Source organism: Aulonocara stuartgranti (genome assembly GCF_965226115.1).
Source record: "Aulonocara stuartgranti genome assembly, chromosome: 8".
Taxonomy (NCBI): domain Eukaryota; kingdom Metazoa; phylum Chordata; class Actinopteri; order Cichliformes; family Cichlidae; genus Aulonocara; species Aulonocara stuartgranti.
The window spans coordinates 21,535,745-21,550,020 of NC_138959.1; the positions used below are offsets into that span (position 1 = coordinate 21,535,745).

The 14,276-nt window shown below is 46.0% G+C and overlaps 1 protein-coding gene across 1 annotated transcript; it reads right to left on the reverse strand.

The window, feature by feature from the left end:
* Window positions 1–529: 529 nt before the first annotated feature.
* On the reverse strand, window positions 530–14,012 carry ercc4 (excision repair cross-complementation group 4). Its single transcript, XM_082543239.1, has 10 exons — window positions 13,686–14,012; window positions 11,943–12,123; window positions 5,109–5,304; window positions 4,790–4,997; window positions 4,115–4,295; window positions 3,872–4,003; window positions 3,652–3,756; window positions 1,722–2,388; window positions 1,518–1,630; window positions 530–1,403 (listed from the first exon to the last, which is right to left on the reverse strand). The coding sequence occupies exons 1-10, from the start codon at window positions 13,860–13,862 to the stop codon at window positions 664–666; spliced, it is 2,700 nt and encodes an 899-aa protein (XP_082399365.1). The 5' UTR covers window positions 13,863–14,012; the 3' UTR covers window positions 530–663.
* Window positions 14,013–14,276: the final 264 nt, after the last annotated feature.

The window sequence follows — 14,276 nt, forward strand, 5'->3', positions numbered from 1 at the left end:
TGCACTGTGAAGAGCTGAAATCAGATCTGAAGTGCACATTGTGATATTTTTTTAATAAACAAGTCATGGGCACAAGATAATTATCACTGTACATGATTTAGAATGGCCCCATTGTCATGGAAAACCAGCTTTATTCTGATTCCTGCCCCTCACAAGCAGAAAGTGTATAAACTATTGGGTGGGGCATCTGTGCTCAAAGAGTCATGTCCCCGAGTTCTGATCACTCACATGACACAGAGCCAACAGCATTTAGCATAGAGGGGTTACTTGTACATATACTGATATCATTTTAAATAAATGTTTGCTGTATTAAATATGAGCATCCCCCACTGTAACAGTATGTTATTACTAACAATTCACTCTATCATTCCTCTCAAAGGAAGAAAAAAATCACGTTAAAGGTTTGCTTAAAATAAATTAAGTGCATTTTATTTATTTTTTTAAGTTAAATAACAGTTTTTTTTATTAATTATAAAAAGACAGATTTTATTCTTCGACAATATAAAAACAGAAAAACGATAAAAGTCACACAAAAACTGTGTATCTAAACGTAACATCTGCATTTTTTAAAAAGTTGATTTTGTATCCGAATATGTCAAATACTCTTACTGCAATAATTTAATCACAGTGGCAAAATCTTCCTATATCCATATAGTCTGCTCGTCATGTCTGTTTGGTCTTCTGTATGGGCGCAGGGACATTAACTACATTATGCAGGAACTCGTACAGCAGCTTGGCATTGTTAGCGTTTCCGAGTATTTCCCCTAACTTGTCCTGGCTGATTTTGGCTAAGTCGGCCAAGCTGTCTGCGTTTTTTATAAGAGCCCTGTAGTTTTTTGTGTTGACCCCAGGCATTTTCATCAGGAAGTCATAAGGTCCGGGATTGTAGAGGTCTGCCGATTCAGCCACAGTGTCTGACTCGGCCGTTACCGCCTGAGCTGCTGCGGCGTCAGGTTCGGGCTGGCCTCGCTTTAGTTCCAGGAAGAGCTCGGCTGTGGCGTGCGGGGAGGGGCACCACAGTATACGTAGCCGGGGGAAGTGTAACGTAAGCAAGGTGAGCTTTGAAGAAACATCATTTGATGAAATCTCGTGACGGAAATCCGAGCGGGCCGTTAGGGAAAATGGCTTAGCTGGGTCAAACTCGATGAGCAGCACAGGTTTCTTGTAGTAGCGGGTCATCGAGAGGCACTGGGTGTAGAGGCGGCCGCTCTGAAGCGAGCCGATCAGGTCGCTGACGCTTTTGCGCTCGACACATGCGTCCGGCGTCAGAATGTAGTCGCCAACTTCAAGGGTGACCGGCTCGATGTCCAGTCCGCGACGGTGGAGCAAGGATGGCAGCTCACTCCGGAACTCGCGCATGTCCACAATGACTCGTGAGGGCTCTGTGGGCTGCTCCTGGCCACCTGGTTATTGGACAGAAAACGGATATAAAAACACAAACTGGTCCAATGCATAGTGAAGACGATTTAGCACACAAAGGAGAGAAAAATCAAAAATGCATAACAACAGAGACTTGCCTGCTTTGCGGGTGTTGGTGGTGGCATTGGCGGGATCTAGATTCCTAGCAAGGTCTAGGTTGGTGTCTTCTCGCCCTTCTCTCTCCTCTGGGATCACCATAGTAGCCTTTTCCCTAAACAAGAACACAAATACAAGAAATGGTGAGCAAATGACCCTCAACAAAATACACCTAACGTGGCTAACGGGAGAGAAACAGCTCTGACCTGATGAGGTGTTCAAAAGCCTTCTTTTCCTTAGACAGAGCTGTCAGGTACTTCTGTTCTTCGGTCGAGCCACCATAGATGAGGAAGTACACCCTAAGTTGCTTTCCAGGCCGGTTAGCTTTGTAGATCTCAAGCTGGCGCACAAAACTCAGCTCGGCATCATAAAGCACCACAAAGCTGGGCTCCACCTCATGGAGAACCCGGGTCAAGCTGTGGGGATCGGTGCAGCCTTTCAGCGGGTGAATGACAGTCAGCGGTTCCTTCAGGACGCCGTAATAAGCATCTGATGGCAAGTCTAGCTTGAGCTGCTCTTCCTCGCCTCCGTCTTCATCCGTCAGTTCATCCTCATCTCCGCTGCTGCCCATGACTGCCGCTTCGCCTGTCTCCTCCTTCCCCACCATCTGGGTCAGAGTCAAGGACGGTCTGCTTTTGCCTTTTGTCGTCTTTGCATTTTTTTTCTGCGCAGGTTGCTTTCCCTTTGTTCCTTTTCTGACCGGACCCTTTCCCTTTTTTTCCAAATCCAGTTCTAAGGCGCCCAGTGCAGCAGAGTCCCGTTTCCCAATCGTGCGGTGGTAGAGCCGGTTGAGCAGCCAGTCGGAGCCGTGCTTGATGTACTGCTGCAGCTGAGCACAGGTCCGGTCGTCACTGGCACAAATCAGGACTCGACCTGAGGGAGGAACATAAGGCAGTTAGAGAAAGATAGATCTTTACAGAGAGATTGTCAGATTGTAATGTAAAAATGTAAGGACTTGGAAAAAATATTCTCCTGAAAGACTAAAAACTACTTTAATGTAAATTGACAATGAAAAGAGAAGCTTTTTTGATTTAAAGTAATAATAAAATAACAAATAACATGACAGATATGGATATTGACAGGTGCTTTCCACGCCACCAAGACAGCATATTTAGGCCGTGAACTGGTGCACCTAAAGTGAGCTCACACAGAATCCTAACACGGGGGCCAAAGATTTTCCTGCTTCGAAAGCCAGGGGGTCCACGGGGGATAAAGAGGCCTACTCTATATTCTGCAATTGACCCAAATTCTGGTGGACTACTTTTCCTCAGTGTGTACAGGTGTACTGTCAAGTACTGTGCAGCTTCAAAGCAACAACACAGTGAAGCAGGACAAATCAGCCCACCCCGAGGATGACTTTGTAAAATGCCAGCTGTGGCTCATGCTTTTCTTGCTGCTAAAAATAAATAAATAAATAAAAATAAGAGGAACACTTTTTAATATAGCACTGAGTGAGTTATACTTCTGGGATATTGATCTGCTCAGTTTATTAGCAGAGGGGGTTGTTAATCAGTTTCAAGATCATGGAAGAGATTCCAGGAGTCTTACTGGAGGAGAGCTGGACAGGGCCGTAGAAGGTCCTTAACCCATCAGCAGGACCATTATCTGCTCCTTTGTGCAAGGAGAAACAGGAGGAGAACTGCCAGAGCTACGAAATGTAGCTTAAGGGCACCCTTTAGTGGGCTCCGTGTCACTGCCTGGCACTTGCCATAGAATACCAGAATTGGCAGGTCCACTGGCAAGTGGAGGCAATATAAACTATTGAGTACTATTTTGAGTTGCATTAGCCTGCAACATCATTTGATTTTCAGGGTTTGTTTGAATTCAGCCCTCTGTAGGCTGATAATTTACATTTCCATCAAACGATGGCATCCTTTCATTCTTAACATATTAGCCAATCTGTATCAGTATAGATTTCGAGCATGATTTTTTTGCCCCATTGAGCTTTGATGTGTTTCCAAAGTGTTGCTTTTTTTGGCAGCCTAGATTTCAAATGAGGAGTTTAACTGTGAGCTAAAATTTACAAATCTTTAGATCTTTACAAATGACTTATAAAAATCAGATCGTATTATAGAAAATCATTTTCAGACTCATTCATGATGACATTGTAACAGTTGAACATCACTGAGATCTAACCTGGCTCATGCTGAGAGCTCTTGTTCTCCCTCTCAATCTCCTCCAGGACCTCAGTCAGAGCCTCCCACTTTGGGCTCCTCTCCAGCACCAGCTCCCGCTTCACCTCTGAAACCCACACACAGACAGAGCAGTTAGTCATGCCAACATGAATACACAGACAAGTTCTGTGGATATCTACTCTGATATCACCGTATCAGAGATTGGCCAACTACACAGTTACCTGAGGCAGAGGATGGCTTCTGTTTCTCTGCCTCTGCTCCCACTTTAAGTTTCTTTTTGCTCTCGGGAATACGGTAGACTCTGCTCCTGGCGTTCACAAACATGGATGTACTGGAGTCCAGGAAGAGCCAACCTGATGGTAAGAGCGAGGTTGAATGCAAAGAATTACAATTAATTTAGACATTTTAAACTCTTAATGGCCTCCAATCTGGCATTTAAGGGCAGTCAAATAAATGTAGTTTACCCGAATTAGAGCCAAAGATCTTTTGGCTGGAGTGCAACGACTCAAGGAGATTGAGGAAGGTGACGCAGTCGTACTGGGTTAGGTAGAGCAGGAGGACTCTCAGCACCTTCAGATCCTGAACCAGTGCTTTGGTCTTTGCTCCCAGCTGATGCCACAAGGGGTCCAGATAGTGACGGATAATCTGAATGGGAGTACGGCAAAGCATACAATTGAACTCACCTACAATCAGAGGTGTATTTTTCTAACTCTTCTAGCAGGAGAAGTCACACAGATGTGCTCCAGCTTATTCAGCATCACACGCGGCACCATTCATTATAAAAGAACTCGCAGTTCCTCACAGAACAGTGAACATCTTCACCTCTCACGGCCTCGCTCGGATGCTCTTTCCATATCCAATCATGCCACTGACCTGTTGCCAATTGACCTAATTAGTTGTGGGATCATACTGTATTTGTACTATTTTCAATTTAAATTTAAGAGGGTTTAGATGGATTACAAATCATTTTGCAGTGTCCTGAATTTTCTTTTAGAAACTGGGTCCAATTACCATAAGCCTTCTTAAAAAACAAAAAAATCCTCCTTTAATAGTTTAATCAAAAATGTTTTCACGCACTGAGGTAAAATTTGTCAAGGCAGCTTAAATGTGTCGTATATGTTAGTAACACACTGTGAAACCTTTTCAAAAGAATTCCCCAGCGTGTTCTCCAGTGAGAGGTCCTCAGCCTCTAGAGTGGGGTTGTAGCGTTTCAGCTCCTTTAAACAGGCGGTCATGATGTCCAGGATGGAGCTCTGGATGGCCCTCATAGCTGGAGTTAAGGACACGTGAAGCTCCACCACTTCTGGTTTGTGCCTGTCCAGCGCTGTGTTCACTGATGCTTGAAACCTGAGTGCAAAGGTTAAAAAAAAAGAAAGTAGTAAAAGAAGTATTATAAATGTTACTACAACAACAAAATACACAAGACAAAACATCTACAGTGAAGTAGTTTGACAGTACCTGGGCCACAAGTAGAGCTTCTTGACAAAGAGGTTTCTCATTACACGCTCCACTTGGCAGAAGCCCGAGGAGAAAGCCGTGGCCTTGTCAGTGAAGGCCTTAATGAAGCCTGTCTTATTCTTTTGTCTGAACAGTCGCAGGATGAAGGCCTCCTGGCATGACTCAATGATTTTATGGGCACGATAAACCAGAATGCCTAAAGGGAGCGGAACAAATAGACAGTGAAGGTAGAGCCTGAATAATATGTCAGCTGGCTGTTAGTTGTTTGATTTTTTGTGACTTTGTCACCTGATAAGTTTGATTTTTCGTGCTCATTGTGGTTTATGCAAAACTGAAATGGCTAAAGTCAAGTTTTCCAAGTTGGTTTTCTTCACAGACCAACTAATGGAGCTGACTGTTCTACTGAGTGAGGCCTGTAATCCTGGAGCAGCTACAGAGCAAACAACAGTGTTTCAGTGCTGGAGCTGTTCCAGCAAATGAGTGGTTCACCAGAGGGGGAGGGAGCTGAATGACTGTGTAGTTAGATGCACTTTAAGCAGGATTGCATTGAGCTGTTACCGCTCTCACTTCCTGGATATGCTGGGCCATTGCAGGGGGGGCGCGGTATGAAAAGAAAAAAAAAAAAAGAATGCTAACATCATTGACAGGTTTTTGACGGGGTTCCCACACAAACGCAAAGCAGGAGATGAAGCATCGCCAAATATGTTTCCAAACCAACTTCATTCCAAGCCAAATACTAGAAAACATGGTGAAGCATATCTTCCCTTTGGCTTCACCTGCACAAGTGCCGAGGTAGATCTCTGCGACAGAATTAGCTTCCCTTGCATCAGGAGCAAGCGCTGGGCTCTCCAAATCACCGACAAACAGTATCCCACATTCTTGATTTTTAGTTCACAAACACTTCTTGTAATGACTAACTACTCCAGACATTTTGGAGATGTTAGCTCTTTATACAGTAAAGTTACAGCGGGATACAAATAATATCAGGCTGATCCTGCCACGATTTGTTTCCCCACAGTTGTTTATGTTTTTAAACCCATTTTGCACAGAGAGGCATTTTTTGAAAAATGTATTGACAGCAATGTTGAATATTATTACACAGGGAAAAAAACAACAACACATAAAATAATTACACCGTGACGCCTCTGCCTTTCTAAATGGAGGGACAGCAACTGCTTGTGTCTATGTCTTCCTCCTAGCGTTTTTCCCGCTCGGTTGCAGGGTCCGCTTTTCTGCAAAGTCGTCTCCACTTGGGTCGGTCAAGGGCGTCGGTCAGATCGGCTTCGATCTTCTTCACGTCGTCCTTGATTCGGTCCATCCATCTCCGCTTTGGTCTGCCTCTAGGTCGACGTCCTTGGGGGCTGAGCCGCAGTGCTGTTCTCACCACTGAGTTCTCATCGCTCCGTACCACATGTCCGTACCACCGCAGCCTCGCTTCTTGCATCTTATCTGTGATTGGCGCGATTCCCATCCTCTTTCTAACGTCGGTGTTCATGACGTGGTCCCATCGTGTCAGGCCTAGGCACCATCACAGCATCCGCATTTCCATCGTGTGAAGGGCTTGTTCGTGCTTTGCGGTGGCTGGCCAGCACTCAGATCCATAGAGGGCGACGGGGCGCACTACACTCTTGTAGATCTTTGACTTGAGGCGATTGGGCATTCTTCGGTCACACAGGACGCCGGTGACTTGGCGCCATTTCATCCACGCTGCGTTGATCCTGGCTCGTACATCTAGTAGGATATCGCCGTCATTGCTGATCATCGATCCGAGGTATTTGAAATGAGGTACTTTCGCCAGATCTTCTCCATCGACGCTGATCGTGCCGTCGGTCTGGGGGCCAGCCTCTAAGTATTCGGTCTTGTTGGTGTTGAGCCTCAGGCCGAAGTCAGCTAGGCGAGTCTTCCACTGCTGCGTTTGGTATTGCAGTTCTATTCGCGATTCATCGGCCAGGAAGACATCGTCAGCGTAGAGAAGTGTCCAGGGATGGGGTGACTGGAGATCCGCCGTCGCAGTGTCCATGCAAAGGATGAAGAGCAGCGGGGAGAGTGCCAAGCCTTGATGGACGCCCACATTGATGTTAAAGGGCGGCGATGTTCCCACTGGGCTTCTGACCACGCTGGTGACTTGTCGGTAGAGGAGCTTTGTCCAGTTGACGTAGGCTTCAGGAACTCCATGTGATCGCAGGGAGTGCCAGATGAGTGTGGGACACGGTCAAATGCCTTTTCCAAGTCGAGGAAGGCCATGTGGATGGTCTTGGACTTCTCTCGGTGCTTCTCCAAAAGCAGGCGGGCAGCATGGATGGCGTCCGTCGTGCCACGCCCCCTGATGAAGCCACATTGGTTGGGCGTTAAGTTGACGATTTCTCGCATCCTGGCGTCGATGATCCGTTCGAAAACCTTCATGGTATGGCTTAGGAGTCGGATCGGGCGGTAGTTAGAGCATTCAGCCACATCGCCTTTCCCTTTCCAGATGGGCACCGTTATGCTGGTTGACCAGGCTGCTGGGACGGTCCCGTCTCTGATGATGCTATTGAACAGGCTGGCGAGGACTAAGGCGCCTTGGCGCCCGAGCAGCTTCCAGACTTCGGCTGGTATGTCGTCTGGTCCGGTCGCTTTGCCATTCTTCATATTTTTAACGGCTGTTTCCACTGCCTTGATGGTGATTGGCGGGACAGGTCCTGGGACGGGCGGGGCACTGTGGATTGGCTGGTGAGGGAACTCCACGTTGCAGATATCGGAGAAATACTCGCTCCAGCGATTGAGGATGGCGGGCGGGTCGCGGAGGGTTTGATGGTTGGCATCCTTGATGTGTTTGACCTGGCCAATATCCTGTGTTGCTCGATGGCGGCTGCTGGCAAGGCGGTAGATTTTGTTCGCTCCTCCGGGCTTGTGTCTATGTAAGCGTGTAAAACCTGAAGATAGTCAGATTAACAGTAACAGTATTTTGTCTCTATCTGCCATTCTGCAATTCATCTCATTGAACATTTTTCTTGTAAAACAAAGGGGGGCCCAGCAAAAAAAGTTTGGGAACCACTGGTTTAGGTAGAGACTCTGACAGGTAAGAAGAAACGTGAAGGGACTGCACAAGTTGTGATAGAAAAGTGATGTCATCCATTGCTGGAGTGCATCCATATCATTCAAACAACATCGTTGTTGTTGTCTGAATCCAGTTTAGATCAAAACACTGTTTGGATTCCTCCTTTAGCTCACACAGAGGTCATCCTAGTGACTGTAGATATAGTGAAATGCGGATGTAGATGAAGGCGTTCTCTAACATCTGCCATAAAGACAGATACAGAAAATCTTTATCTACTTAAACCACAACACCTGTTTAATCTCCTTACTGTATCACATTTCGATTTCTGATTAAGCTGTTCGCTTTAACTGCACTCATTTTTAAGTGTAATTTTTTTTCCCTTTAAGAGCCATATTTATTTTTTGGAGATAAGTTGTTTTTGTCATATTTGCGGCACTGTAACACAATAACTTACCCACATAGAGATAAATAAAATATTTCTCTTATTATTATTTTCCCACAGAAATTGATTGTAACTGTGGCAGTAGTAAGAGGTGGATGTGTATGCCAGAGCATGTTTTCAAACTTTTTCAGCAGTTAAGAAATAATACTATAAATACTTGACAGTATAACAATAATACACTGCGTCACAATAACGACATCAGCTGTCTGTCCACCAACTTCCACATCCTGTGAATGGACTCCAACTTCCCAGCCTTAGACTGCAGCCTATTCTCTACCCGCTCAGAGTGACTCTGCGGAGCAGAACCAAGACTACAGTTGCCAAATGCAGTCCACAATAGTGCAAGAAACTCAAATGAGCTGAATGACATCATGAAACTCATAAGACTGCAACAGCTGCGAAGTAACAAAGCAGCATGCAAGAAAACATTACATGGGAAAGGCCAAAGTTAGCTGTTAGGAGTGACTAACCTTTGCATGAAGGAGTTTAGTTTAACTATATGTCATTCAGTCAACATGCTGCCACTGAATTTTACTGATAACTCAAATGCATAACCATATGTTGCAACTACAAGTACTCAAACAAGTATTGCAATCCAATTTGGACTGCTAGTGATAAATACGGCTGTGAATTGCTGTTTTAGTTAACAACCGGTGGTGTAACCCTGCCAACATAACAATCAAAGAAAGGATTTGTTGCCCGGACACTGAACTGTGTGCTGTTGGACTCAGGCCGTATTATTTACCCAGGGAATTCTCTCACGTCATCTTGGTGGCTGTCTATGTCCCCCCTCTGCTAACCCCACAGCTGCATGTGACACTATCCACTCTGCCATAGCTCGGCTACAGACTCAGCACCCGAGTGCCTTTATTGTGATCTCGGGTGACTTCAACCATGTATCACTGGACAATACACTACCAACATTCAAACAATATGTGGACTGTCCCACCAGGGGAGAGAAAACTTTAGACTTACTGTATGCTAACGTCAAGGATGCATACAGCTCCTCCTCCCTCCCCCCACTTGGTAGGTCAGATCATAACCTGATTCACCTCACCCCCCGCTATGTGCCAATTGTGAGGAGGGAACCTGTGACCACCAGGACTGTTAGGAGGTGGTCAGAGGAGGCAATAGCGGAACTACAGGGCTGTTTCAAGGTGACCGACTGGGAAACACTCTGTGAGCCTCACGCCGAGGACATCAATGGGCTTACTGAGTGTATCACAGGCTACATAACTTTCTGCACCGACTCCATTGTTCCAGCTCAGACTGTTCATTGTTACCCAAATAACAAGCCGTGGGTGACTAAGGACATCAAAGCCCTCCTCAACAACAAGAAGAGGGCTTTCAGAGGGGGCAACAAAGAGGAGGTGAGGAAGATCCAGGTGTTACTAAAGGACAAGATCAGAGAGGCTAAGGACAATTACAGGAGGAAGCTGGAGTGGAAACTCCAGCAGAACAGCATGAGAGAGGTGTGGAGGGGCATGAAGACCATCACTGGATTCAGGCCAACCAACAGCAGGGGAGCTGAGGGAGGTGAGAATAGAGCCGACGAGTTGAATCTGTTTTTCAATAGATTCGACACCACAGTGTCTGCTCCCACCCCCACAACCTCACCTGCAGTCAGCCTGGAATCCAGAGCCACACCACTGTGCCAGCCTCTCTCTTCACATGTTGCCTCCTGTGAGATTCCTGACAGCCCTCCCCCACCCATCACCTTCACTCAATACCAGGTTGAGATGCAAATGAGGAGACTTCACTCAGGCAAGTCTGCTGGACCAGACGGAGTGAGTCCCCTTGTCCTCAAGACCTGTGCCCCCCAGCTGTGTGGAGTCTTTCATAAACTGTTTATGCTGAGTCTGAGTCTGCAGAGGGTCCCGGTGATGTGGAAGACATCATGCCTCGTCCCTGTACCAAAGACGCCTCGTCCCAGTGGCCCCCAGGATTACAGGCCCGTGGCACTGACCTCCCACATCATGAAGACCCTGGAAAGGCTCATCCTGGACCAGCTGCGACCCATAGTAAGACCACATCTGGATCCCCTTCAGTTCGCTTATCAGCCTCGTCTCGGAACAGAGGACGCCATCATCTACCTGCTCAATCGTGTCTACACCCATCTGGACCAGCCGGCGAGCACTGTGAGGGTCATGTTTTTTGACTTTTCCAGTGCTTTCAACACCATCAGGCCGACCCTCCTGGGTGATAAGTTAGCAGCGATGCAGGTGGATGCTTCTCTGGTGTCCTGGATTGTTGATTACCTGACAGGAAGACCACAATATGTACGTCTCCCACAGTGTGTGTCTGACAAGGTGATTAGCAACACAGGGGCACCACAGGGGACTGTCCTCTCCCCCTTCCTCTTCACCCTCTACACCACAGACTTCAGCCACTGCACAGAGACCTGCCATCTTCAGAAGTTTTCTGATGACTCTGCGGTGGTTGGATGCATCAGCACGGATGATGAGACAGAGTACCGGGCTGTGGTCGACTCCTTTGTCACGTGGTGTGAGCAGAATCATCTGCAGCTCAACGTGGCAAAGACCAAGGAACTGATCGTGGACTTCAGGAAGACCAGGAAACACTTGACCCCTGTTTCAATCCAGGGGGTCAGTGTTGACATTGTGGAGGACTATAAATACCTTGGAGTACACATTGACAATAAACTGGACTGGGCTAAAAACACCACAGCACTTTACAGGAAGGGCCAGAGTCGTCTCTATTTTTTGAGGCGACTGAGGTCCTTCAACATCTGCCAGAAAATGCTCAGGATTTTCTATGAGTCTGTTGTGGCCAGTGCGATCCTCTATGCTGTTGCATGCTGGGGGAGCAGGCTGAGGGTCGCAGATGCCAACAGACTTAATAAACTGATCCGTAAGGCCAGCAATGTTGTGGGGATGGAGCTGGACTCCCTCAAGGTGGTGTCGGAGAGGCGGATGCTGTCCAAGATAAAGACAATGTTGGATAACACCTCCCACCCACTCCATGACATGCTGGTCAGTCACAGGAGCTCGTTCAGTGAGAGACTGAGATTACCGAAAAGCACCACTGAACGACACAGGAAATCATTCCTGCCTGTGGCCATCTCCCTGTACAACGCATCCACTTAACACACTGTTTGCTGCTACAGCTACACATGTTTCTTTTCCAACTATTTATTTATAAGTGACTTATGTATGTATGTATGTATATATATGTATATATTGTACTATTCTTAGTTAGCGTATTGTCTGTCTTGTCTTAATGTTGGTTTAAAATGGAGCACTGTAACAAAAAATAATTTCCCCCAGGGATCAATAAAGTATTCTGATTCTGAATAAAATGTTCTCATATGAATTTAGCTATGTACAAGTCTGACCTGTTATTAGATGAGCAGGGATGCGGTCCGTGAGGAAGTCCACCACCAGGATTCTGCTGGTGACAAACAGCACCCCTCCCTCGGTGTAAACATTGTAACGCTCAGTGCTCTGGACATCAGTGGTCACCGTCCTGGGCAGGTGGGTCACACCCTCCACTCGCAGCTGCTCTGTGAAATATTCCTGAGAAGACAGGATGAAAAGAAGCAAGCTTTTGGTTAAAGCTGTACGCTATGTTCCACACAAACATGAGGTAAAGCTCAGCGGTCAGCCTCTCTGATTATCTGAAAAGGGTCTTCTAACTCTTATTTTAATAATGAGGCAATCACGCTTCTGAGGTTGTAGTCCTCAGCCTGTCAGGTTGGCTGAATAAGTTTTTTACAGAATAATTATTCCTTAGTCTTTCACCCATTATTTTTGCCTCCTGTTCTTCTAATGTGTGTATGCAAGTGTTTATGTAGTAACTGATGTAAGGACATTTACACTTCTATCTTTAATGTGTGGTTTTATACCAACTGAACCACTTTGTAATTGTGTGTTTTAAAATGCAATACTTCCTGTTTCAGCTGTTCCTTTTCGGGAGGATCATGTGCCTCCATCTCACCCTATCCCCAACATTCTCCTCTGTCACGCAAGCCCTCTCCATGTCCTCCTTCACTACACCCATGAACCTCCTCTGACGTCTTCGTCTTTTCCTCCTGCCTCCAGCTCTATATTCAACATCTTTTGTCCAGTATAACCACTCCTCTGCACATGTCCAAACTCTTTCAACCTTTCCCTTCTAAATTTCTAACCCAAACTGCTGAAGTACTCATTTCGAAACCTGTCCATCTTCATCACTCCCAATAAAAATCAGAGCATCTTCATCTCTGCCACCTCTAGCTCGGCCTCCTGTGTTCTTGTCAGTGCCCCATCTCCAAACCACAAATCATAGCAGGTCTGACTACCACCTTGCATACCCTCCCTGACACTCCTGCGGTTATCCTTCTGTCACAAATCACCCTGACACTCTCTGCTTCACCATCAGTTGCTTTAAATGGTCAACCCCAGGTATTCAAAGTCATCCACATTCACTACCTCTAATCCTTGCAGCGTCATTGCTACACCCGTCTCCCTCTCATTCACACACATATATTCTGTCTTTACTTCATCTCCTCTCCAGACTTTCTTCCACCTGCTCCCACTACAGATCGTAATGTCGTATGTCCAAAGACACTCCAGCCTGACTTCATCTGTCAATCTGTCCATCACCATTGCAATAAAAAAGACGGGGTTTTCACATCTCACTGCTTTCTCGCTGTCCTCATGCACGATACTACTGACTTCCTCATGCAGTTAACGTTACTGTTATTAAAATTATCTTTCTTAGACGAGCTCCATCACAGAGGGGATTCTATAACAACTTTCAGATGAAAATAATAAACTATAATAAATTCTTTATATATCAAAAAATGTATCAACAATTTCATCTGAAATAATGTATGAAACCGAGATGGCGCCAAAATTGTTAGCAGGTGCACATCTCTTTTATCTTCATCTATTTTAGCCACCATGTCTATGGACAAAAAAAGTGGCCCCTTCCAAATTCTAACTTCTAACACTTTCTTTCTTTTTATTTTTTTTTAAATGTATGGTTTATGTTAAGGCACTGTTAAGTCAGTTTGCTGGGGCACATCACCTCGCACCGGGTAAAGTGTGAGATAATCATATGAGCTGTGCCTCTAGCTAATCCAGCCTCTCCTAACCTGTTCTGGTGTGGTTGTGTTGAGCAGAAGAACCAGGCTGCCCGGTTCCGAGTAAACCCGCAAGAACTGCAGTAGGATTCGGTCTATCCCCAAGCCTTCAGCCGTTACTAGCAGCCCGTCACTGCCGAAGAGACTCAGGAACATCTCGGTCTCAAACTCCAGCAGCGGCCCCGCCATGTCTGAGCTTAAAAATGTCCCCAAAGCGCGGAGGTAAGTAAATTATCCCCGACTTTCAGAGCTAACTATTTGCCCAAAGCGGTCGAAGTCACTGCAAGACAGCCATTGAAGTGTTTTGAAGCAGCATTTCCGGTGAGGCGGAAACAAACGTCAGTGCAAGCGTGACGTTTACGGGCAAGAGCGCCATCTAGTGAAAGGGAGGTTTATAGCAGGTATCATCAGGATAATGTGATGCAATAAAAAAGGCAGTGATGACCGTTCAGAGAGACTCTCAGTGTGATTTAGAGTTAAGTACCAATTTGCACAAAAGTATTTACATGTCTAAATGCAAGTTTTTATAGGGATAACTCTCTCTCGCTCTCGGTAAACATATCATGATGTTTGGCACATGTAGCACATAGATTTAAACTTATT

Bases quoted from the DNA above. Each gene is read 5' to 3' on its own strand.
- ercc4 (XM_082543239.1), bottom strand. From the start codon at position 13,862: ATGGCGGGGCCGCTGCTGGAGTTTGAGACCGAGATGTTCCTGAGTCTC. The intron at 12,124-13,685 runs GTTAGGAGAGGC...CTGTCTTCTCAG, and splicing joins ACACAACCACACCAGAACAG to GAATATTTCACAGAGCAGCT. The intron at 3,757-3,871 runs GTAACTGTGTAG...TGTGGGTTTCAG, and splicing joins GAAGCCATCCTCTGCCTCAG to AGGTGAAGCGGGAGCTGGTG.